Source organism: Acanthaster planci, linkage group LG16 (assembly GCF_054643075.1).
Source record: "Acanthaster planci isolate LZ-2023a linkage group LG16, COTS_SCS, whole genome shotgun sequence".
NCBI lineage: Eukaryota > Metazoa > Echinodermata > Asteroidea > Valvatida > Acanthasteridae > Acanthaster > Acanthaster planci.
In genome coordinates, this window is record NC_141792.1 from 11,381,104 (window position 1) to 11,406,253 (window position 25,150).

A 25,150-nucleotide genomic window follows, 5' to 3' on the forward strand; every position below is an offset into this window, starting at 1 on the left:
TACATAATTATATACGTGCGAACGCTGCCTGCTGACTATTTTGAATAAGTAGTTTACCATCACAACACACGGTGGTCCAGACATCGCAGGGAAAAAGGTCTACATGTATTGAGTGTAGGGGTTACGTAACATACAGCGCCAGCCAACAATAGTTTGGACTCAGTGATGCTATAATTCGGGCGTAACTGTGTCAAGTTTTATTTTTGTGGTTCTGCTTCAACCAATCTTCCCTGCACGTCCTCATAAATCTCTACACATGAAACATTCTCACATTTCGAGATTCGGGGTAGATCTACAGCAGTATGCTTTTATTATTCCAGTAAATTAATATTATTTTGCCACAGTAGGCCTAATGTGCATGTGATGTCAAGAATGGTTGTCCTTACCAATTTTTTTTCCAAATAAAGAAAACATTCAGGGCGGCTCACAGATAAGTTTCAAGACTGGGGGAGTTTATTTCGAGAAAAAAGGACCAAGTTTAAATGTCGCTAGTGTACAGAATATCCCTGAATATCCCTTTTAATACAGAGTGGACATGATTTGGTGAATTAAGCTCATGGGGGAAAATTCTCGTCGCACAAAAAAACTTCGGTGAAAACCGCACCCTGATAGTTTTTGAGGGTCTATAAACGACATTTTTGTCAAGCTCAAAATCTTGGGCCAAATCAGCCAGTTCGGTATTTCCACAAATAGGCAAAGTCACTCGAGAACAACACACTCATGCGAGGCGGCGCATACGTTTTTGGAATACCGAATTGGTTCATTTCAAGGAGCTGTAAAATCAAGTCACAGGAAATTCTGAATTGCCTGCTTCGGATAAGCAAAAATGTCTTTGCTTACAAACGCGGAAGTTCCTGCGCTAATCAGCTTCATGAAATTGACTCCCAATTGGTTAGTCGGACATGGTCTTTGAACTGACATCTGTGAAGAGCTGATCAGAATTTCATTCGAATGTCAGCCGCTTTCTCTTCTCCGTGGAAAGCCTAAAAAATATTGAAGTTTCAATTCATTGGAAATAACATGTCTTTCGCCACGACTAAAAAAAACCCAATGAAACATCATGTAATTAACATAACAGCAAGGCCTTCGGTCGGATAAGTCGGAATTACGCTTGGATAGAATGTCAGTCATTCATTGCTAAAACCATGTTTAAAACATCTTGACCATATAATATATTTTTAACAAAGCGTTATTTGTGTACATGTGGCAGAACTTCATAAGAAAATTCATTCGGTTCGACAGTGATCAACTAACAAATCAAAGTTCAGTTTAGACCATCAATGTGTCTGATTTTTTTTTACTTACTGTTATCAATTAAAAACGAGGAAAAACTAAAACCAAACCTGTCATCCGCATTCATCGAGTTCCTTTATACCATTAACACTACAAAGACAGGTTCACATTTCCGAACTAGGAAATTTTGACCATACAACCACTGATCTAGATCGTCCGGTTCTGTCGTGAAAATGGTTCTCTGAATGCTCAACCCGAATTCATACACCTTGCTAAACTTTCTCGCTGACCTTTTTAGCTTCATAAACTGCAGGCAGTGGGGTATCGCGTGGAGGGGGGGGGGCGGGGCAATATTGTCCCCACCTCAACACGCTGGCATTAAATGTTTTCAAAAGGAATTCAAAGTGCTTAAACTTTTGAAACCGTACAACCAAATTTTTGTTTTAAGGGTGGGGGTAAGGATCCTTTCCAGAATGAGGAAAAAGTGGACTACCATTTTCCAAAAATCCACTTCCCCCCACCTCTTCCCCGTCCAGATCCAAAACCTGGATATCTCACTGATTGCAGGAGGAATTTTCTGGTGCGCCAGATATTTTCCCCCTACTTGAATCGAAGAATCTGGAGTTCGCCACAGTTTCTGAATTGAGACACTTGCATCGAATCAACATTTCCAGACTCCGGGGTAAAAAAAACCCCAACCTTCCCCACATAAACAAGGACATGCCTTAAAAGCCCTGTCATTTCTCAGAGCCCCAATTTCGAAACAGAATCTTATGAAACAAATCAAAATGTACATATTTCCAATCTATTTCTAAAATATCTTAAAAACCCTCTGCACAGCAGAAGTGAGAAAAAAAATTCTCCTATTCTCCATAAAAAATTCCTTAAAACCACAACTTTCTGTGAGCATTAGAAATCGAAACATAGTGTGACATAAACTGGGACTTTCATTTTTTGACGGGGGGATTACATTCTTTGAAACACTGCTGTAGCTGCATTCCTTAACTAACTTTATCCTTTCAAATATGACAAACAAATAAGTTTTATACACAACCCCAGTAAAATATCAGGCAAGATGAAAAAAGTAATAACCCATCTTAGGTAAACATATCTTGCATTGACTCAGAAACCTGGCTGCTGATCAGGTAATACTGAATAGTTTTAAACAAAGGTGTTGCACTTGGTGACAGGTACTGATTAAAAAAAACCAAACTGATTGTCTTTGGGATTTTAAAAGGCGTACCTGACATGACGTAAGAGTTGACTTATGCCAAAAGCTTCAGTGAGGGTACATTTGGGTGACAGGGATGGGTGGGGCGAGAACGGGGCAAATGGCTGAAGTGTAATTGTACGGAGGCGCCACACAGTGACGAGTCCTCTTCAGCTCCTGAGGCTTTTGTTTTATATTCAGGCTATGGGCTCAAGGCTTAAGGCCTGTATGAGCGAGATGCGTGTCTCTAGCTAGGTAGACCAACTGGTTGGCCTGAAGGTACCAGACTGCACATCTTAAGGAAAGATTAGATGTGCATCAGTCCACCTCCGGTCGTTTCACTGTGGCCTGCGGCAACGAGAAAAGAAGGAGCAGCATTACTCTCTCAGGACAGACACCCAACTGGTTCAAATCCCTGGGAGATCGATATTCTTTACTCTTTAAAAATGTCGAGTCATGACAGACTGAAGTTGGTGATGAGAAATAATTTGATGACAAGCCAAATGTAATACATTGAAATCCTGGTAAAGTCCAATTTATGCACAGTGAAAGTTTGGAATTGATCGAGCCCCTAAATGTTTGCTAACGGATCTGTGGTTTGAGATTTCAGCAAATCAAATCTTACTTCAAATTACTTTAATGCAAGTAAAATAACTGTGTACAAACTGAGAAGATGAAAACAATACTTTCGCCGGAGTCCTGACAATTTAAAGGAACATCAGAACACAGTAATAATATCTTCGACGGTGCAAAATCCAAGAACGTATATTCACTTACAGTGAACTTGAGTGGCTCATTGCCTGCCTTGAGCTCCACTCTGACCAATGAGAAGAGCTCTAAGATCTGTGTCTGTTCGGTGGGGTGATGCTCATCTGCTTCCCAAGTGATAGTCAACTTGCCTGTCTTCCCTTGTTTCTGACATTTGAAACTTTTGAGGGGTAGTGCCTGAAAGAGAAGAGCCTTTTCCTTTACCATTTTGCCACTTTTTCAACAAAATAATACTATCAAGACCAAATAGCCCCGCAGTTTGACGGAAATGTGCGTGACTCAGAAAAAAAATGACTTACATTGCAGTACACTCTCTTTGTCACTCCTAAATTTATCACCAGGACATCAAAAGCTCTGTCCATAACTTGCATCACCATGGCATCCTCTTCCAGGGGGCCACACTCCTGCAAAAAAAGGGGGGGTCAATGATACCATAAAAAGCATCTTCATGCAGAAATTTTGCGCCAAAATCTGTTCAGATGACATCTAATAGTGACCACCTCTGAGTATCTAACAAGCTCCAGAGAAAATTACGGCAAGATGCATTTCGAGACAATTTCGATTTACCCGGACAAATATGGCGAAGAACATGTCGCTGCTCAAGTCCGACACTCTCTTGGCTGCATCCTTGCGCTTGTTGCATATCATCGCCTGGTCCTGGATGGCCCTCGTGGTCCTCTCAGAGACGGGGCCAATGTCTTGGGACGAAACAAAAACAGGACGAGGTAGGAGTAAATGCAGAGCACACTATCAGGATTACTGTCCGACTCTTATCTGAAGGAGCCTTGTACAATCCAGTTTGAGACTGAGACATGAGAGGGAACCTCACATCCAGAAGTCTTGGTATTTAATGGTGGCAGCGGTGGGATACAAAAATGCCAAGATATCCACATAATTCAGCCTGAACCTAAACGTTAGTGAATCATTTTAACAATGCAAAGTTGTCACCTCAGACCAAAAGGAGTATCATAATGGCACTTACTACATAATCGATTTTATGCCCAAAATCTGCTAAACCCTTAAAAACTTGTTAAGTAATACTGTACACACGCTAGCCAAGATCGACTCACTGAGAGACGCAGCAAGTTGCCTGTGGACCAAGATGTCAGCGTATCGTCTGATCGGAGACGTGAAATGGGTATACAACGGTACATTGAGGGCATAGTGGCGATACAAGGTCTCATCTTCCAAGGTGCCTGCGCAGAAATATTTGGCTCTCTGCGGAAGAAGAGAGGGAGACCTTAGATCACCTGCTTGGTGACAGAGTTTGATTGGTAAGGAGGAATCACTGGAAGAGATTGATATCAATTAGGGACAGGGTGAGGGACAGGATGGCAAGAGACAGGGTGGGGGAAGGGGTGATAGAGAATGGAGAAACGGTGTAGCACAATTTGCTCAACAATAAATCTCCAAGTACACATACATGAAGACTGTGTTCCACCAAACAAAGCAGGGCCAATGTCGGCAGTGTAATGGGACGTAATTCACAGACTGCCCTGATACTGAGCAAGGTTGAACCATTCTTAAGGGGGAAATTTTTGTAACAAGCCAATTCCGTATTTCGAAAAGGCACTATCAAAGCGCGTGTTTGAGCCTGCAAAGGGCCGCGCTGATAGGACAGACCTCTGACGCGCTTCACTATGGGCATGACCTGTTGGAATACCCAGCTGGCTCACTACCGACCCCACCCACCTGCATTGGCTTGGAGTAGAGCACCGTCAGGATCTGCCCCATCCCCCAGGCCCGCTTGTCCTCCCGAGGTCCCAGATAGCGGCCCAGCGACTCCTGTATGGTCTTGGAGTTGCTGCCGTCCACCTCCAGCCCCAGCGCCGAGCACGTGTCGGCCAGGTCATCCATCATCTTGGCCTTGGGCGGCGGGTGACGCCTCAAGAGGGCGGTGTCCTTGCAGTAGTCGTGGACGCGGTGGGCAGCCGCCATGTTGGCCAGGAGCATGAACTCTTCTACCAGTCTGTTGGGATTTGACAAGTTTGAGTGTTACCCCACAAGTCTGACAGCTTCAATAAGCCTGTGCATTATTTACAAGAGTAACTAGGAACCCACCTTTGACAAAGAACTTTCATAGACCACAGTTTCAACTATTAGTCTCTGGATTAGTGGTAGTTGACTGTTTGGGACCAGCCTACGAGGCTGGACACACGGAAGAAATGTGCAGAAAAAAAATTCCACTACGTACTTGTTGCTATCTCGCCGTTCGTAGACGGAGTAGCCAGATGGCAATCCCGACTCCTTGTCTAGGGCAAACTGGAGTTTCACCTGGTCCAGTCGCAGGGCGCCGTCATCTAATCGCTTCTGACGCAAATTCTGTGCAATCTATGGGCAATTTCAGGGACATACTGACAGATTTGTGGCAGAGGTTGTGAAAGGCTTAGCCTAACGGAGAGTAACAAGGACTGAACGACTTCCCCTGTCTGGAACAAATGATAACCACTACACCTCTGATCGTGTGCTTCGACCTCAAAAACAGATGGCCCGCAAAACAGTACCCGCTAACCAAATGTGTTTCCAATTCTAAAGAGTACCTTATTCAAGCGGAGGACTCCTTGGGCAACGTCTGAGATGCTGAAGCCGTTGGCGATGGGCGGCATCTCCTCCTCCCCCCTCTCTTGCTCCGGCTCGGCGATGATGCCCTGGGCGTGGTCGTAACTCATCTTGACGCAGGAGCGGATGACAGAACGGCCGCACCACTCATCCAGAATCTGCAAGGAGAGGACAGAGGAAATGTTTGGATAGACATCAGTCATCTGGGCATATCAAAAGGTGTGACGTCAAGCAGAAAATGTACGTCAACAAGTGAGGCGGGGGATTGGGGATGACCAGACCAGAATTACTCCATCCTGGAAATGTGAAATTTATGGACTTGTAGATTTCAAAAGTGCTGAACGCAAAGTTTTTAAAATTTCGTAAGTACAAATCCAGTAAGAAAAAATGCAATGAAAGCATGAGTTGGGTGTGTCCACACACTATAGGGGGCGCTGTTTGGCTTGCCCACAAGAGGTCAGCGAGGGCGCTTTGCCCACATGCATCCTAGTTTCACCGTGGCTAAAGTGTTATTAAGCTGGATCTCCCTTTGCTCTGTGCGATGAGAGATCCAAGACTTAAACGCACTGAAAACATCCCATACTCAAGGAAGGATGGTTGAAAAAATTAGAATTGACATCTGTTCCTCACCTCTCCCTGCTCAGTGAGTCTCCATAGAAACGAAAAGGTCAACTTGTCCTCGTTTGGGTTCAGGCTGCACAGGTGCTCACACAGTAACCGTGGCAACATTGGAATCACCTTCAATTTTGCAATGATGGACACAATAAGTTTCCATAAATGAACGCCAATTTAGACTTGTCATAAAATATGGTTGTAATCAAGACATTCTTCGAAATTTTTAAAAATAACTGTCAAGCGTCTGTGACCAATTTGTTTGGCAATCAGTGCTTGCTTGTAATGTTCACCTTTTGCACCAAGTAAACACTAGTAGCCCGCAAACCGGCGACTTCGTCGAGTGCATTGCCTTCGTCCACAAAGAAGCTGACATCGGCTATGTGCACGCCCACTTCATACAACCCTGAAACGTTCAACAGTAAGAAAAAAAAAATCAATTATCGGATCCCAAGACATCAGTTGATTTTTCCTCTCGATTTTGATTTGGAAAGATCACAGAAAGAACATTCCAATCCCTTCATTTTGGCACAAACATATATATTTCAGTTTGGCTAACACGACTTAGGGAAACTGCTCACGGTTTCAACTTGTTTCCAATAAGCAAAATTTCTTTGCCACTGATACAAGAACTACAAATTTCAAATGGCTGGAGTAACATTGGGCAACAGGTGTTTTTTTACCATCTCCGAGGGGTTCGCATGACAGGGCATCGTCGAGGTCTCGCGCCGTGGCAGGGTCGATGGTGAAGACACACTTGGGGCGGAAGTCCCTGCGTTGTTCTATTTCCTCCTGGGGAATTGTCCAGGGCAGGCTCTTGGGAAGGCATTTGATAACCTGAGAAAGTCCATACATAAAGTTCAAAGATTTCGAGGTATTTTCCTTCTTCCTAGCATCCGGCACATTCAATTGTGATCACTCTAGTCTCCAAGAAATCTTGTAGCCTCTAAATACTCATCACCAGGGTACAAGTTCAAAGAAAATGTGTGGCCCTCGGTTCATAAATCTCAGCCTAAATTTTTGGATCACTACTTAACAGCCAATTCCGTGATAACAGAGCGTGCCTCTGTCTCACTGAGGTCCTCAACATGTTTAACCTCAGACAAAAAAAGTTGCTGAAGTTTACAGCAACATAAAAAAACCACTTTATGCGCACACAACTTGTTAGCACACAAATAGAGAGACAAGGCTGCCGAAGCGGCACCAACATTGTCTGCAAGAGCTGTCAAACCTTCCATCCTGACGGTTAAGCAGCGCTATGATTTTAAGCCCCATTTTCCAGATTTTTTTGGCTTGATTTTCCGAAAACGTCGGGCAAGGGTTTGAAAGACCAGCCTTGCTCTAGTCCTTTGTCGAAGCCGACAGGGTGCCTTTACCTCATAGGAGAAGTCCGAGTAGTCCACCCCATGCTCTATCAGCATGCCTTCTGTCTCTGGTTCGATCTCCCCCGCCTCACCTAGACTGCGGTAGAGGTGACTGTAAAGACAGTGGGGGGGGGGGACAATGATGATGTGAACAAGTGTAAACATGAGTACATCACTATTTCAACGGAAAAGTGCAGATGTTTAACGTGGTTTGAACACTGAATGACTTCATCGTACCCTCTGGCAATGGCTGATGTCTTGGGCCACTCCTCGAGCCTTGCGATAAACAGAGTCGTCCGGAAGTCGCCCGGCCGCTCCAGAAAACCCTGGGGGCATTCGGCCAGAGGTATGTAGATCCTGGGCATCCGATGGTCAGTGGGAGAAAAGAGGGTATCCGTTGCATTCTGAAATTTGAAAAAAAAAAGGTTAATGAATTTGTAACGTGCAAAGCATGCATGCCAGAGTGTGGGATTGCTTTCTAAAAATCTGGAATTAGAGCAAGTTTACCTTCAGAACAAACACCACAAATTTAACAGTGACATTTGTTGAAAATCTGATTGCCACATGACATTTCCAGACAATTGATTTCACAAACTGGAGTAGTCTTTAAGTGAGGTTTCGTTCAGTGTCTGATGGGTCATTCTCCGAGTACAAAATCCAATGACCTAGGCACTACATGTCGATTAAGATTATCAAGTTTACTTGTACTCCTCAGACCCTGTTAATCAAATGTTCTGATAGGGGAAGGGTCAAGTTTATTGCCGGTGTCTCTGGACTCACGCTGTGGCTGCGTGGTTTCAGAACACCACTACAAGCCCTTGAGTGCCGCCTCTCGAGAATGTAGACGACCTTGCCGTGCTTCTGGAAGAACTTCCGGGGTATCGCCTCTCTCCCTTTTTCCGTCTCTTTATTTTCGCTGCTCGCTTCGCCTGCACGATCCTCGTCGCTGCCGTCTGGGAAGAGTCTCTTCACGACTTGGTCTATCTCCTCCCCCAGGCAACCAGGCTCGGGGTCTTGGAGACTGGAATTGTTGATGACGATGGTGTGGTCGGAGACACTGCTAGTCGTGTCGGGGGCAGCCGAGGGCCTGGGTTTGCCCCTCACGCGAAAGATTGCATTGTCGTGGCCAGATTTTGCAGCTGTGGTGGTGGTGTCAGCAGCATCTCGGTCTATTGCACCGTCGGAAGGCCTACTACCCGACCTCTCACTGATGCCGAGGGTTTGGAATTGATCCACTAGCCCCTTTTCAGCTTCCGTGGTCGTGTTGGCAATTCCTGTCTCCGCTTTTGAAGCCGCGGCAAGTTGGGCCTTCTGTCGCTGTTTCCTCCTGTGTGAGGCATAATCTTCTTCCAGAAGCTGAAAGCACGACACAGATTAATGCAAATTAATCTAACAATGTGGATAACGTTCAGATCTTAAAATTCTACTCTCACAATCACTACAGGGCAAGTCTAAAATTAAAACGTACTTTGGGTTATGAATTTATCCGTCATTTGGCAGAAAGTGAATATGTGCACAGGTGTATAATGCTGTACAGGTGCGTGGAAGCAACATGAGCTACAACTGTACATGTAGCAATTCTGAGACAAGGGGAAAGAGTCCCTTTGAATACATGCCATTGTTGGATCCCGCAGTGGCTGGCAAGTTGGGTCTTTACTTGATCTCTTGTGCACCGAGCAGGTTTCTCACTCTGACAACCGTTGAACAGAATTTGCCTGCACTGAGCCAGGTCTCTGACCAAAATTAGGTGGGGCTGGGTTGGGTAGACATTAATTTCGGGTCTTCTTTTCCACTGTTTCTGGTACGGGATAAGAGCTGCTTCGCTCACCTTCCAAGTTGACTTCTCTAGTAACTCCACTGCGACCACATCTCCCTCCAGGGCTCTGTTGCGGGCTGATATGCCACATATCATGATATCTGCCCCACCATCCTGGGAGAAGAAAATGCAACAAGGGAAAAAGTCACACGTTGCACTACAAAAATGTACCAAGGGAAAGAGTCGCATGTTGCACGATGGATGGTTGGCATTCACATTGAGGGTTCAACAGATTGGGATACTGACTTGGGAACTTGCAGGTGTTTTAGAAATGCTGGCAAATTTTTGTTGCATGTCAGGTGGGAATGTTTAAAGCAAATCGGATGGGGGAATTACTGCCCTGTATTTATGGGAAACATGGGAACACTGCGTTGCGCTCAGGGTTAGAAACCCTCCACTTTGCATTTAAAATGGAAAATGTTATTTGAGATAAATAACAGAAAAAAAATTTGAGAAAATTGAAGTCCAATGTCTGGGTCCTTGGTTTTGACCTGAAGCGGAAGTCTTTCCTACCAAAGAATAAACAATCATTTTCAAGATGTATTTTTTTTTTTTTTTTAAATATATAATAAACAATCAGCTAACGAAACGTCCCTTGGCTCATCGTAGCTCATTCAGAAAAATCGTAAGATACCTACCTCGGAATCGATGTAGCTTTCCTCAAAGTTCTTGGGGTTGATCCGTAGGGTTCCCTGCAGAAGATGCTTCCTCTTCAGCCCGGCAGAGACCTCCTCCGGTGAGAGATAGTCCTCAAATGGCTGGGAAGATAAAATACATTCCAAACCAGAATGTACCAAACAAAAATGAGTGATTGCTTAAATCTTGAGGCTGCCACGGGGATGAGTACTTAGCAAGCACGTTGGTGCAGGCTCTTTACTGGAAATGAATTTGCTCAAACTGGTCGGGTATGTTTTAGGATATGCAACTTGGACAAAAGTTTCAAGACGGAAAGAATGTTGGATTCAACTTCACTCTGAAACAATGTCTTGGCTTACTAAAATAAACTCTACAATAAGCATACTACAAAAACTGACGACGATGAAGAAGTTGGTTTTGTTTTAAAAAGTTCAGATGAAGGCTCACCTTGAAGTCCTTCTTTCCAGTCGGAGTTCCAGCGGCATTCTTCTTTTTTGATCTGGGAGTCTTGGGTTTCTTCCCTCCCACCCCGGACCCTGGTGTGCTTTGACCCCCAAGGTGAGCCTTGGTGGGCGTTTGGACATTTCCGTTCGGCACATTTTGGGGTGTTTGAGGTTCAGCCCTGTTTTTACCATGTGAGAAGTTCTGGTTCCTGGGAGACTCAGTTTGTTTTTTGTTCCTCTTGGAGGAACTTGGAGAACCAAAACCTTTGGACTTATTGTCTGTGGGCGTTTGAGGAGTTTCTCGTTGGACTGGCGGACTCGAATGGCTGTTTAGCCTCCCTTTAGCTGAGTTCGGTCTTTCCCGTCTGGGGCCACTATTCAGGGTCTGGGCTGTGGGTTTGCCCTTAGATGTCTGGACAGGGTTTTGTGGTCCTTTCTGCTCTGCCTTGTGACCGAGCCTCTTGGATGGCACAGACTGGATTTCACCAAGCGATCCCCCTTCCGTCTGCTGTCTACGTGGGGACTGCGTCTGGACCCTGCCCTTGGCTGAGTTTGGTCTTTCTTGCTTAGGTCCGTTATCTGGAGTGTGGGGTGTGGGTTTGCCCTTGGGTGTGCGGCCGGGGTTCTGTGGTCCCATCTGCTGTGCCTCATGACCCTGCCCCTTGGACGACGTAGGCTGGTTGTCACGAGGTGGCCTCCCCCCTGTTTTCTGCCTCCCTTCTCTGTCGCCAGTTTGCTGTCCACACAGGTACTGCGTCTGGGTCCTGCCCTTGGCCGACTGGGGCCGTTCTCTTTTAGTCTGCTGCTGAGGCACTGGATCTTCCTGCTGAGATGCTGCTGGCTCATCAGAGAAGTACTGAGATTCATCAAGAAGTCCTGCGAATGCATCTAAAACCTCAGGCTGGCTGGCCGCACTTCCCTTTGACGAGTGCCTATGTCTATGTCTACGTCTTCTTTTCCGCTAAGTAAAGAGCACGCAAGGATTTTTGTTTTTAACTAACTATATAAGCATCTAGACTACCTTAACACGATTCAGGAAGAATTCAAAATTCCTGATATACAAAGCCCATGTTTCTTCTTAAAGCTTGCAGATAACATATTTCAAGAGATTTATGAGCTCATGTACATCTCACCTGTATCCACAATACTCACAATGGGAAGAATTCCATATTTTGGTGACACATATGTGACCAAGTTTACCCTACTTTTTAAATTTGGTCCTAGCCCTAGCTACAGAACCTCATTTTCTCTCTAAACACTCCCCCAAATTAACGAGGCACCACTTTTTAAAACTTTTGGTGAAAACACTTAATTTTAACCATGTTAACACAACTACATAACATGAATAACATTAAGTTTTGACACGGGCTGAAAAAAAAAAAACAACATTAAGCGAATGCTAACCTTTGTCTTTTTTCTGTTTTCCTCATTTTCCATGATTTCTTCATCCTCTCCTGTCCCTGATCCCTCTTCATCTACAAGTTCAGCTTTATTATTCTCTTCTTGCTGTAAACTTCCACTCTCTTTAATATTATCACTCATGCATGTCTGCATCACCATCACTGCCTCGCAGTTCATGTCTGGCATGTCTAGGGCTGGAGGACGACTGTCATTTGTTGATGTTGTTGTTGGATTTGCTTCTGCCGTATCTCCCATCTTGCTCTGGGGTTACAATATGCCCGTCTGCGGATCATAATTGAATAAGGTTGAACTTGTAATCTGCTCAAATTAAAACGCATGACATTGGACGGCTAGAACTGAAGAACCATGACTTATGAAAACAAGAGCACGTTGAGCAAGTCCAGGCATGAATTAATCTACACCAACCTGAAACAACCTCGGTGATAATTTTCTCTCCAATCGACCGGCGTGCACGTGTATCAGCTTGAAACCGACGGTATTGTGGGTGTCGTTGTTGTTCGTTCTTGCTTGAGTGGGCAATATGTTTGTGCAGAATGATGATGCGTTGTGCAATCTTGAGACAGCGCCCTCAAGGGTCCGTAAAGCTCCAAGTGAATTGCTTTTCGATCAGTTGGCTGCCAGGCCAATTTGCCCCCCCCCCAAATAAAGTTACCCCGACCAGAAAATTTGGTTCTGGGTAATTCCAGAAATTAAGGGTCCAAAAGTGTGACATGTCTGTGTCCCTGTTACACCTGACCTTTGTTATTCGACATGGAAATATCACCGAAAATGATTTCAAAGTGTTACTATTTGTTTGGCAGGTAATTTGCATTAATTCATCACTCTTAGAAATTAGAAAATGTGTTCTGAACTTATGTCAGATGTGACAGGGACACGAAAAAAAAAATGGATCCCTAATTTCTGGAATTGCCCTTCTAGATTTGCCCTTAGTTTGATGTCATCGGTGCCAATTAATTAACAAAGTGAGGAGAAACTTTGAGTTTTCAGTGGCTCTTTCCAAAGAAGGGAGACCTAGTGGTAATGTTTTTTATTTTCACATAAATCACAACCATCAAATTAGAATCAAAATTTAAATGCACCTTTAACAGCTGGAAATTTTTTTCAACCAATTTATTTTTAGTACAGACAAATCAAATGAAATTATGTATCTAAAATGCTACACTGCGGACTTAATTTACCTAACTCTACAAGAAATAAACAAGCTATTCAATTTTAAATAAATCGAAAGAGGCAACTTTGAAATGGAACAATAGACCGTATTCGCGGGAAACCCAATTTCAGTCGTATTCCTGAACGTATTGTTTACATTTGAAACCATTAATGAGATGGTACCAGGTTTAATTTGAGGGAGGATTAATGAAAGAATAAAGGCTGTTTTTTTTTAATTTGAACTTTTCAAATGAATACACTACGTTGAGGAATCCGACTGAAATTGGGTCCCCTACGAATACCGTCTATTAAGTGGAAACATAAGCACAGATGGCATGCACTGAAGCATAATGCTAAGTGAAACTCACATCATGACAAGATGATTGAAAAATTTGGTCGTTTTATAAAAAAAAAATTAAAAACAAACTAATTTGGGTGATGAACAGTGACTTGCATAATTCTGGGGCGAACCATTTTTGTCTGACGGTGCTTACATTAGAAGATTGTTCCGAGAATGAGCCCGTTCGGTATTTCAAAAATGTACGGTCATTCGGGAATAAAGAGAACGCGCAGAGTTGGCGTACAAGTAGCGCTTTAGTTCAATTCAATTGAAATCTTTATTGACAAGAAAAGCATCGGAAATTCTTCATTTTCGCTTTACATACACATTTATAACATATCAACATGATATAATATAATATCACAGTATTTAGGCATTCTATTCGTATGCAAATGCTTTTAAATTATATATATATTATATATTATATTATAATATATTATACTATATAATTGGGACAATCGTTATAGGACACACCGTTGCGCGCGCGTGTCGCCGCTCCCGAATTACCTCCGGAGTAGTGCGCTGTTCTCATACCGTACTGGTTCATTCTTATCGAACAGTCTTGTAGCCGATGCAGCAAGCGGCATGTAAAACTCATGCCCGTTCAAACCGCATTTTTTTAAAACCTGGCAACACAGACACTTTCAAAGTAGAGTACCGTCTGAAATTTTCATTTTGCACCGTCACCGATGGCCTGGTCACACCCCTACAGAATTTCACCCTATTCTTAAAGTAAAATGTATATTTAAAATACAAAGCTGTTTTGAAATGCATGTTTGACTACACTTCTCAATACGCCGTTTCACAATAGTGCGCCACCAAGAGATTGCACCCATCACGATGCATGAAATTTGTCGACCCAATGTGCGTTCGGAAAGGGTTGACAAATTTCGCGCACTGTGATTGGCCAACGCGTTGCAAACTCATGGTGGCGCACTGTTGTGAATTGCCCCTATTTGTTAGTACTTCAAAATATTATACAAAGCCTTAAAACTAGTACGCATATTTTTATATTGTGTGAAAAAAATTCCTTGTTCCTATCCGTAAAATATAATCAGAATATAGGAAGCTGTATGTTGCGTGTTGTTCTACTACTTTTATGCACATACATTTTGGCATCAATTTTTTCCGTGTAGCGCGACCAAAATGACCTGCAGGTCGGACAGTGAGAATGTGCATGATTGTTCTTGTTCGTCATACTTCAAACATCCGCCGCTGCGATTCCTCTTGTTTGCTGCTACATCACAATGCAGCCATCTGACGTCTGGAGAGAAAAGAGAAAATGACTTTGAATAAGGAAAACATTGACTGAAAAGGGAAATTTTCCAGCGAGAGCGACTTTTAATACGGGCGATTCACAATAGTGCGCCACCAAGAGTTTCCAACACATTGGCCAATCATAACGCGCGAAAAGTTGTTGACCCTTTCCAAACGCGCATTGGGTCGACAAATTTTGCAAACTCTTGGTGGCGCACTATTGTGAAACGGCCGTATTGGTAGTGCAACGCATGCCTGACGCCATCAGAATAATTTTTGTTCTTTTGGTGAAGTGTAAGCCTTATCTCGAGGATTAATCGTCTCCTTTTAGATGCTGTTAACTCTTATTACATGAGATTTTCATGTTGTCTTTGTCGATGGACAAGATCTGATGGACACTGACCGATTCACCCTCATCCTTCGTCTTCTCTTGATCGCCATTTCCTTCTATATTGACTGATGTCGACTCTTCAAGTTGCTGCAAGATATAACAGATCTTTACATAATGTTTTAATACTCTTTGAAATGTGAAGATGAAAATACTTGAAAAATAAAATCATACCTCATGAGGGTACTGGTCAGCTGAGATTACAATTTCATTATCTTTCCAAAGATTTTTCCCTCTGAACAAATCAGATTTGTGGCAGCTCTTGAATGACGAATTAGCACCCCCTCATCGATTAAACAGGGCCATGTTGGTCGGGAGTGCTCATTTTGTTGGTAGCGATGCGACTGCAACGTTTGTGTTTCATAGTCGTTCGTGAACCAACGATGCGCAGTTACTACGGAAGGACAGTTGCTAGGAAAATCGGCCCTCTCTCAGTCCAGCCCGGGCCCACAGGGAGTTTTGAATGGAAGTGGTCAGGATTTTCTTTTTACGATGGAGGAATAAGTTCAGTATTGGAGCAGAATCAGAAGAAAAATGTCGTGCATATGAAGAGATATCATTTTGTAAAGTAAAAAAAAAATGGTTTTCAATCCACCTGCGCTGTGGATGTCGGCTGACCGTGAGCCACCGATTCATCATCCTCTCGGTCCATGCCATCTCCCCCGACCCTGTGCGACGAGCTTTCCCCTGGGACAGGGTCCGTCTGCACCCCTGTTTCGTTCATTTCGTTTACTGCAAATGAACACCAACGAACACAGAAAACAGTTGTTGGCAGCATTTTAAACAAGAAATTCCCAGTGTTGGCAAAATGCGATTATTATGACCCTCAACCTCTGATTAACATACCGTATAATCATGGTCGATTAATCGACGGCCATCGTCCAGGGTTCAACACCATATGGCCGCTATAGTGTCAAGAAATTCACGAAATGCTCACCGGCTGTTTCCAGAGGGGGAGCTGTCGGGGTCACCGCTCGGCCGTCCGCGGGAAGGAGACTCCCGCCAAACCCACCGTCGGTGTACTCGGCCGGGTCAGGGGTCCCATCGCCATCTGGACGCCGGTACATGAAGCTCCAACTGCGGTCGCGGCGTGCCGCCCGCTCCGCACGGGCTTGTTCGTCACGTCTGATTCGATCGAAACGAGGGGGGTGAAAGATTTGATCCGTATGCATGTATAATCAAAAATCTCACTTTACATTTGTCCGTTTCAGTTTGATTTCTGACGTTCCTTGACCTTAAAAAAGACATGAACTAACAAAGGGAGTGTGATAAGCTACTGGAAATCAATTTTCAAACAGCTAATCAATCTGTCTTGATCTATCTTAGTGCCTGAACAAAGAGTTGAACGGAAACGGGACACACACGTTTTATCGATATGAGTGTTGAGTTTGTGATCAGTATAACAGGAGAGTGCAGAATGCTTTAATCTAGCTTTTAACAAATGCAGTTATAAACAGACGGTGTAAAAATACGCGTGAAAACAAGTACGCAAGCACAGACAAATCGTGTTTCATGTGCTGGTGACGGCTCGCTCATCACACATACATTAAAGTCAATCATTCGAGTTCCCTCCCTAAATCAAACAATCCAGTTCGAGTCCTTGATTGATAAGAGTGACGTGCGCACCTCTCTGGGTCCACCGCGTACCGGCAGTGTCGGCGCAGCACGGCCAGGCGATAGATGACGGCGGCCAATAGCAGGATCCCAACGGTGACTCCCAGGACAAAGAGCCCGATCTGCCAACCCTCTGTGGATGGAGAAAGGGTGTCTTAATGACTTCAAGGTGAAAATTTCATAACAAGAGTGGCTTTTGCAAAGAGGAGCCGTCCCGATACTAGCCTGGTGGCATGCTCGTCAACTTTCTGAAGCCACGTCCAAAGCTGGCATTTTTCGGGCAGCAGCTAGCTTTACTTTCTCCATTTCAAAAACAATTTTTAGATGCTGAAAAAATATTAAAACCGTGTTGATTGGTGTTTTTGAAGCTATTTGCCATGTTGCTGTACTCACCCCATTCATCTTTCTTCCCCGCTGTGGCACTCTCCGTAGTCATGGTAACAGATGACTTTGGCACGGGAGAAGATGAACCTGTTGATAGTACCCCCGGTGTCGTTGGTTGCATCCCCTCTGTCGGTACTGCCAGCCCCGCAGTCGTTATTTGTTCACCTGGCCCCAATGTTGTCGCTTTCAAATGAAGAGAGATTGAGCTATGAATGTTATTTCGGCAAAGGTTACTTATTTTTCCCCTGAGGGTTTCCAGGCCTGTTCCTAAGTGATAAATGTTATGCAGGAATGTCTTTTAACTTAAGACCCCTTGAGGGGGCTTGACAGAGTCCAGGGCTGAGATTGTAAAGTTTTCTAGTTTGGAAGGAGAAAATCTAAGCATTCTTGAACCAAATATTGTCGGGCAATATGTTTTCGCAGCTTTCGCTACTATGTCCATTCTCATCCTTTCATTTTTGTACTTACGATAAAGGCAGAGTCTTCCTGGTCGGTCCGCCATTGTGTCCACTGTTCCTGGCAAGCACTGACAAGTGAAGCCGTCCGCACCTAGATCCCGGCACAGGGCGTACATGGAACAGTCGTCGATTTCCAGTTCACACTCGTTTGTGACTAAACGCATCAAAAAGTTTATCACTGGGTCACATTTTTCAGTTCTTGATGAAATCATTTTGGTCACTTTTTAAAGAAAAAAAAACCCTCTCCCGAAAGCGGTCACTACAGTTACCTTTAGGCCCTATCAACACTTTAAATTAAACGTGATGTCACAAGCCAGCTAAAACTTACGAGTGAAAGTGGTTACCGCTGGATCAACAGTAATGTCTGTACCCGGCAGAGTGCCTTGGGTAGCCTCCAAAATAGTCGTTGCCAGAGACTTTAAGTTAGCTATCGTTACTGTCGACGTGGGTCGAAACAGCAGACCGAAATTCACCAGGACACTCCCATTGTTAAAACGGCGCACGGTGGAGCCTAGGTAGTCGTCCCTCGTCACCAAGGATAATTTGTAGATGCCATCGACCTGTGCCAAATCGCCAGACGAGCAGAATTACACATTTTTATAAAGGCACTTTATTGGTCCATTGTTTGGCTCTCATTTTGAGTATTTGAATACTCGGAGTTGAGTCTTTTTGAAAATGACGTCAGAAAAATAAACATATTGCTGTCAAAATGTAATACAAAAGTTGGTTAATTAATCGTTAAAAGCTGCGATTTCCTAAACGGAATACCATTTTTATACGACAATCTAAAGGGTTTTATAAGAAATTTTCATGGTCCCCATTATCTGAGGAGCGACAGCAACAACTGGTTCCTTCTCAAGAGAATTGAGAAAGACCCTTACAAGCTTCTCGATACTGCCTTCAAGCTGCTTGTAGAACAAACTGTTTGGATCAGCCAAAGAAGAGTTGTAAACTGCGTCCGCGCCCCTCCAAGAGACGATGCGGAACATGCCCTCAAAAGACCTTTCTTCCAGCTGGAGTGTGGGGCCAGATATGTTGGTTGCAGGAGCAACTGCCAGTGTCGACACTGCATCCGAAGAATTGTCGTACTTTGTGTCTTCGGTAGTCGGTGGAGTCACTGAAAAGGCTGATTGTGAGATGGTGGGAGTCGGCCCGGCCTGTGGGGTGCCTGTTGTCGCTGTCACGGGAAAAAGGTTTTACAGATAAAATTAGTCTATAAGTTTAATATGAAGGTACCTTAAGGTAGGCAAAATCCACACGAGCTCATACTTTTTACCCGCTATTGTGTGAAATGTCAACTGTATGCGAACAATTTTGAACAAAGTCTTCTCAAGCGTTTGTCAAATTTTACCTTAACCCCCACATGAAGGTCTTGCAAGGGGCCTAACATATTAATTTTTTTTTTGGGGGGGGGTTAACATAAGAAGAAAAGTGACAGTAAATGATACGCTCTGGGTTACAACAACTTAGGTTGTGTATCCATACCACATGCAAAGAATTTTTGGAAAGGCACAGAGATTCTGGAAACATTGAATCAAGAACTTACTTCTGAAAGAAGTTGCCGCTGGGTCAACGGTGATATCGCTTCCAGGAAAAGTTCCTTGAGTAACATCCAATATGGTTGTCGCCACAGCCTCCAGATCACCTTCTGTGACCGTCGACGTGGGTCGCAAAAGAGCGCCAAAATTGACAACGACGCTCCCGTTGCTGAAATTGCGCACTATGCACTCGAGGTAGTCATCCCTCGTCAGACTAGATCTTGTAAAAATGCTGTTAACCTATTGACGCAGTAAAAACATACTGCACTGTTTACCGTGTCTCAAAATATGTAGTGATTGTTTACCAAAAGCTAAAGGAGAAACATCCAAATTGGATGACGCATTTAGATCTTCAACATTAATATAACTTTGTCCCAAGATAGAAAGCTACAGTGATGAGGCTAAACTCATGTGGTAAGAGTTCGAAGATCGAAAACTTACAAACTTTTCGACGCTGCTTTTAAGCTCCTGGTAGAAGAAACTGGTTGGATCCTCCAAGGATGAGTTGTAAATGGCGCTCACGCCTTTAAACGAGACTACCCGGAGGACCCCCTCAAATGATCTTTCCTGCAGCAAGATTGTGGTGTTGGTGTCGATTGTAGCGGATGTAGTGACTTGTGTGGACATTGCGGCCGATTCATTGTCTCCTCGTACTGTCGATAAAGAATCGTTCAGAGTGGTGTAGGTGACAGTGGTTAATGTATCCCTTGTTACTTTTAGTGAAGTATTGTCGAAAGTACTTGTAAACACGCTCACTGTGGCGTTGTTCTCCTGTGCTGACGTTGGTGTGGTTGTAAGCGATGTTAAGTTCGTCATATCCCCTGCCGTAACTGGCATGTCTATCGTTGTTTGATGCAGACTGCCATGGCTACTACTTTGCGTCGACATTGTTGTTGAATCGTACGCCGGGAGGTTAGATGACATTGTTTGAATGGTTGAAGTGCTGTTCATCGTTGGATCAGAAAGATATTGCTGACTGTTGTTGGCGTTATAAGATGATACCCATGGAGATGTTGACGCATTGTGTCCTGGAATTACTGATGACAAGGGTTTCCCATTAGGTGTCGATTCTGTCTCTTTTTGGATTGGTGAAGTCACGTTAGAGCTGTCGGTTAACGTCCAAACGGGCGTTGATTCATTGTAGTCCGGAACTGGTGAAGTGAAATGAGAATAATTATTTGATGGCCGAACAGGTGTTGATGCATTTTGGAATGGAACAGGGGATGTCAAGTCAGAATTGTCAGTCGATGCCTCTATCGGTGTTGATTGAATGGATCTTGAGACTGACGACGTCAGACCGAGATTGTTAGTAGATGACCCCAGGTGAGTTGATGCACTGACTTCAGTGACTGGTGGTGTCGATGCCGAGTTGTCGGTCTTTTCCAATGTTGGTGTCGATTCATTAAATCTCGAGACTGGCGACGTCAGATCAGGATTGCTAGTCGATGTCCACACGGGTGTTGATGCACTGAATCCGAGAAAAGGTGATGTCGAACCAGAGTCATTTGTCGATGTCCACACGGTTGTTGAAGTATTGAAATTTGAAGGTGGTAATGTCATGTCAGAAATATTGGCCATGGGTGTGGTACGTTTCAAAACCATTCCCTCTGTTGTCAGCTGCTGACTACTGTCGCTCTCTGTGGTTGGTTGTGAGCGTGGCGTTGAAACATTGCCCCAAAATGTTGATTTTGAAATTAGCGTCGTCTGACTGCTACTGAGTTTTGAGAGAGGCTGATTTGAAATGGAGCTGTTTTCTGATGTCGTGTGTGGCGAATTAGAAGTATCATTCCACCCCGAAATTGTTGATGTCGTCTCAACTGTTGACTGATTGTAGATTGGTTGAGTGGACGACATGGACGGGGATGGTGCTGAGATGTTTTCCTCAACCGTAACCGAAAATGTTGATACGGTAGCAACTGTCGACTGACCATTACTGAGTTGAGAGAGTGATGTTGTCAAATTGATTTGGGCAGTCCTGTTTTCGTTTGGCACCAAAGTGGGCGGCTTTTTGTCGTCTGTCGGCTGACTTTTGACTGGAGAGAATGAAGTTGGTTGGGATGACGAGGACTTGCTGTCAGTTTTGAAGAGTGTGGAAGCACTTACATTTGACGCCGAAGTCACCAAGTTGGTCTCAGCTGTGGTCAGACTGATGTTGCTAGGTGTTGAATTTGATACCGGCAAAGCCGATGCCGAAATATTTGCTGCTGTTTGGAATGATGAAGCGGTTACATTTTGCCCAGGAGAAGTGTCTGGCGTCGAAAGGGACAATGTGATCTTTCTTGTTGTTTGAGTGTTGATGAGGGGAGATTGTGAAGTCGACAGGGATGAGGTTGTGTTGCTTCCCGCTGTCGAAAATAACAACGTAGTTACAGTCTGACTCTCCGACACATTTGGCCCCAAGGTTGTCGGTTTTATGACGATTACTGATTGACTATTGGTAGGAAGCTTAGTGGATGAGGGTGGCGTCGAGTTATTTTCTGGAGTGGAGGGTTGAGAAACGAATGTGTGAGGTCCGTTTGAATTGTTTGGGATCGACACTGTGGGGTTTGTATCCAATGACGTCCGAGCATTGGCAAGGGTTGAAAGGAAAGGTGAAGGGGAGTTGATCGTTGTCACATTTTCGATTTCTGAAGGAGCTCCAGACAAAGCTGTCATGTTTGTGTCCGTTGTCATCTGAACGTCAGCAAGCAATGACTTTGAAGTTGGAACATCTGAAGTGAGAATATCACTCTCTATTCCGAAAGATAACGTGCTTCCTTCTTTCACTGTTGCTATAGTGGAACGGGGCAGCGTTGCGTTTGGTGTCTCATCCGTGTGAGGAGACAGAGAAGTAACAGGTTGGTTTGCTGAAATGACTCCCACAGAAATGGTCGAGTTTGACTCGGCCCGCATCTGACTGTCAACATGTGGCGATGACACAAAAGAGGTTGACGTCAAATTCCTTTCTAGAACGTTTGTCGATGGAACTGTCGAGTTCTCTTCTATGATGTTTCCAGCAACGTGGAACAAAGTTGAGTCTTGTTGGCTTACTGTTTCTTCAGCCGGAGTTGGACCGATGGATGTTGGACTGGACTGGGAGGACGTTGCATTCACATCATCTGTGACGTGATATGGAGTACTCGGCATTTGACTCTGTGTCCTAGTCGGCACCAAATTCGTCAGGTTTGAGCCCACTGTCGTCTGACCACTCATAGGTGTCGAAAATGAAGTTGAAGTGAGGGTGTTTTCTGTCGAGGACGCCGAAGCTGTCACGTTTTGATCAGATGGTATATTTGTCAGAGAATCTGATTGCGTCAGCTGATCATCGACAGCAGATGTTTTCCAAGTTGACTGTATTTGAGTTCCGTTCACGTCCTCTGCCGTGGGAGTTGAAAATGTTGTAGTTTGGTTCTTTAAAACATTAGTGGTGGACTTTGATGGACTTGTCGGATCATCATTTTGTGTTTGTCGATTAGGGTAATTTGGTGTGGATGTGTTGACTGTTGCTAGGGATGGCATAGATGTTAATTTTCCAACTTCCAGAGTTGTATCCTTTGTAGAAGAATCTGTAACAAAAGGATATATTTTCGTCTCAGGTTGTTACATACATAAAAACTGCTATTCAATGTAATCTCTTTCAATATAAAAAACGAACATTGCTTTTTTGTCAGGAGTTCGAACCCAAGCGGAATTTTATTCTTCAACTACAAATTTAATTTTAAAGTTTACTGAAATGATATGAACTCTGTTGATGTTATTCCAGAGCTCAGAGAGAAACGCTCTGAAGCAAAACCTGCTACAAAACCATTGTGGCCCGTAAAATTATTTTTCGATACCAAATCCCGAAGTTTTTGAGTTAATTTTTACAAACAGTACCACAAAGAAATAATGGGATCTCTTTTTAAAATCGGATTTCATACATATTTGGCATTTTTTTATATCACAACATTTAATAAAAGGGACGGTTGGTTAATTTTTTATCAAAATAAGGAAAATTAGTAAATAATGGTGACAAAATTGCAACAGCGAGATATCAGAGATTTTAATTAACCTAACTGTATAATCACTACAAGACAATGATTTATTCAATTCAATATCGCATAATATAAAATATTTTGTCAGGAGTGGGATTCGAACCCACGCCTACAGAGTAGACTACGACCTGAACGTAGCGCCTTAGACCGCTCGGCCATCCTGACTACTTGCGAAATCCCCATTAGTTATTGCTTAATATTCGTACTCGGGGTATGCGGCCTTAAATCACAATGGCACAACAGTACTCATTAATTAGAGCGACGTATTCCATAAAGAAATTTAGTAACAGTGAAGACAATATATTCAGCAATAACAAAAGCGACATATCATACTGGCCTAGCTGAATAATCACTACAGGACCATAGTTTACTCAAAGGTCAATTTTTCTAATAATAAAAGTTTTGTCAGGAGTGGGATTCGAACCCACGCCTACAGAGTAGACTACGACCTGAACGTAGCGCCTTAGACCGCTCGGCCATCCTGACTTGGATAGAGAATTGAAAAGCTGAATTTTATCCTTCCACTACAAAATAGTCAAAAGTTTACTGAAATGACCTAATGGATCTCTGCAAGTATATACAGGAGTTTCACAACAGTTTATGCAGGGGAAGCCATTTGCGTCAACTTGTCACTTTATGCTCATCTGGACTTTGATGTAAACTTTGCCAAATGGTCCTCAGTGCTTACTTACCTGTCTGTGTAGCAAACGGGGAAGTGGAGGCCATCACCAGCATGGCCATGAGCAGAAAGTGGGCCTTCATGATGGCAGATTCCGGCCAGTCTTCAGCACCCAGCGCCATGATGACCGCGACTGTTCTCAGATGGGCAGCTATTGGGAGGGTCAGCTGGAGAGGACGGCAAAGCTCCACTGCAGCCGTGGTCCATCGTATCCTGTCACACGCGGGGGGCTAGGGCCCTGTGCCTACAGCTCTTGTTCCTGAACGCCTAAAACTGCCCACTTCTCCCAATCATACAGAGTTAAAGATGGCACACGTACATGGTGGTGTCCGTAGAGCAGCGAATTCGACCCAGGTGCTGCGAATTCCTCGCTTGTCGTTGAGCAATTTTGAAAATACCTGCTCCACTGAGCTCTTAGACCAACTTCTCAATAATCCATGTCGTGCATCACAAGGCGATTGTGTAATTATCACCAGTCGCTATATTTTATGTTCGATCCCCGACCACGCGTCTATTCGTGTCATTCAAACATTCGCATCTACCCTTCTTTGAAATGATACATGCGTAAACGGCATTGAAGATAATCGATGCATGTCATTTATCCTGACCGATGCACCTGGCTTGATATTTGGGCTACGAACAATAGGCTGATGGATTTTCCACCCATTTTTATTCTTTGGATTAACAGATGTGAAAAAGACCAGAAAATCGGTTCAAATGCGTCACATTGATTAATTTGTATCATGACATTGTTTTAACCGATGATTTATAGAACTGTTTTCTTAGTTGTTGTTATTTTATGTTCGTATTAAAATGATTTGACGTTGGTCGATAAAAGTGGAGACAATCGCACACAAACTAATCAAGAAATGAAAACCAAAGGAATGATTGAATATCTGTGTTTGAAAACAAAGGGCAAATGATGAGCCACAGATGTTGAATAAAATCACAGAGAGGATATTTGGACGAAGCCTCATGAATTGATGCGTCAAAGTGGAACCCACACCCAAAGAGCAGACTATGACCTGGACGCAGCATCTTAGACCTCAAGAGAATAAAATGGCGAACCAACAGTCTTAAGACAGTTTATATATTATTATGTCTTTGAGATGCAAAAGTATTTTTATTGTTACTCACGAAGAAGATGGTTCAGCAATATGCTAATTTCAAGGCTTAGCAACTTGAAATGATCATCAGAAACGATCAGACTAATGTCTTGAGAATGATTACGCCTGAACTGTTTCACTCAGACTAATATTCACAAACA

At 43.7% G+C, this 25,150-nt stretch overlaps 2 protein-coding genes and 2 non-coding genes across 4 annotated transcripts; all 4 read right to left on the reverse strand.

Annotated features, from left to right (window-relative positions):
* Positions 1-280: 280 nt before the first annotated feature.
* Positions 281-12,618, reverse strand: LOC110979127 (DIS3-like exonuclease 2). Its single transcript, XM_022234679.2, has 19 exons — positions 12,469-12,618; positions 12,046-12,324; positions 10,646-11,602; positions 10,201-10,320; positions 9,575-9,676; positions 8,527-9,102; positions 7,984-8,150; positions 7,759-7,858; positions 7,066-7,219; positions 6,676-6,788; positions 6,401-6,508; positions 5,752-5,928; positions 5,406-5,542; positions 4,904-5,180; positions 4,282-4,429; positions 3,779-3,909; positions 3,511-3,615; positions 3,221-3,388; positions 281-2,791 (listed from the first exon to the last, which is right to left on the reverse strand). The coding sequence occupies exons 2-19, from the start codon at positions 12,295-12,297 to the stop codon at positions 2,762-2,764; spliced, it is 3,822 nt and encodes a 1,273-aa protein (XP_022090371.2). The 5' UTR covers positions 12,298-12,324; positions 12,469-12,618; the 3' UTR covers positions 281-2,761.
* A 525-nt stretch (positions 12,619-13,143) lies between these two features.
* LOC110979184 (uncharacterized) lies at positions 13,144-24,412 on the reverse strand. The gene is made up of 12 exons (XM_022234776.2): positions 23,897-24,412; positions 19,633-22,736; positions 19,200-19,431; positions 18,535-18,830; positions 17,982-18,213; positions 17,664-17,807; positions 17,205-17,378; positions 16,824-16,944; positions 16,135-16,322; positions 15,793-15,929; positions 15,213-15,287; positions 13,144-14,816 (listed from the first exon to the last, which is right to left on the reverse strand). The coding sequence occupies exons 1-12, from the start codon at positions 24,003-24,005 to the stop codon at positions 14,790-14,792; spliced, it is 4,839 nt and encodes a 1,612-aa protein (XP_022090468.2). The 5' UTR covers positions 24,006-24,412; the 3' UTR covers positions 13,144-14,789.
* On the reverse strand, positions 23,287-23,369 carry Trnal-cag (transfer RNA leucine (anticodon CAG)). The gene has a single exon. It is a non-coding gene; the product is annotated as a tRNA-Leu (tRNA).
* Positions 23,608-23,690, reverse strand: Trnal-cag (transfer RNA leucine (anticodon CAG)). The gene has a single exon. It is a non-coding gene; the product is annotated as a tRNA-Leu (tRNA).
* Positions 24,413-25,150: the final 738 nt, after the last annotated feature.

Excerpts from the sequence above, each read along its gene's own strand:
- LOC110979184 (XM_022234776.2), bottom strand. The coding sequence starts at position 24,005 with ATGGCGCTGGGTGCTGAAGACTGGCCGGAATCTGCCATCATGAAGGCC. Across the intron at positions 18,831-19,199 it reads AGCGGCAACTTCTTTCAGAA|CGACAACAGGCACCCCACAG; the intron begins GTAAGTTCTTGA and ends TTCCCGTGACAG. Across the intron at positions 17,808-17,981 it reads AGCGGTAACCACTTTCACTC|TCACAAACGAGTGTGAACTG; the intron begins GTAAGTTTTAGC and ends TGATGCGTTTAG.
- LOC110979127 (XM_022234679.2), bottom strand. The coding sequence starts at position 12,297 with ATGGGAGATACGGCAGAAGCAAATCCAACAACAACATCAACAAATGAC. Across the intron at positions 9,103-9,574 it reads TAGAGAAGTCAACTTGGAAG|CTTCTGGAAGAAGATTATGC; the intron begins GTGAGCGAAGCA and ends TCGTGCTTTCAG. Across the intron at positions 6,789-7,065 it reads ATGCGAACCCCTCGGAGATG|GGTTGTATGAAGTGGGCGTG; the intron begins GTAAAAAAACAC and ends TGAACGTTTCAG.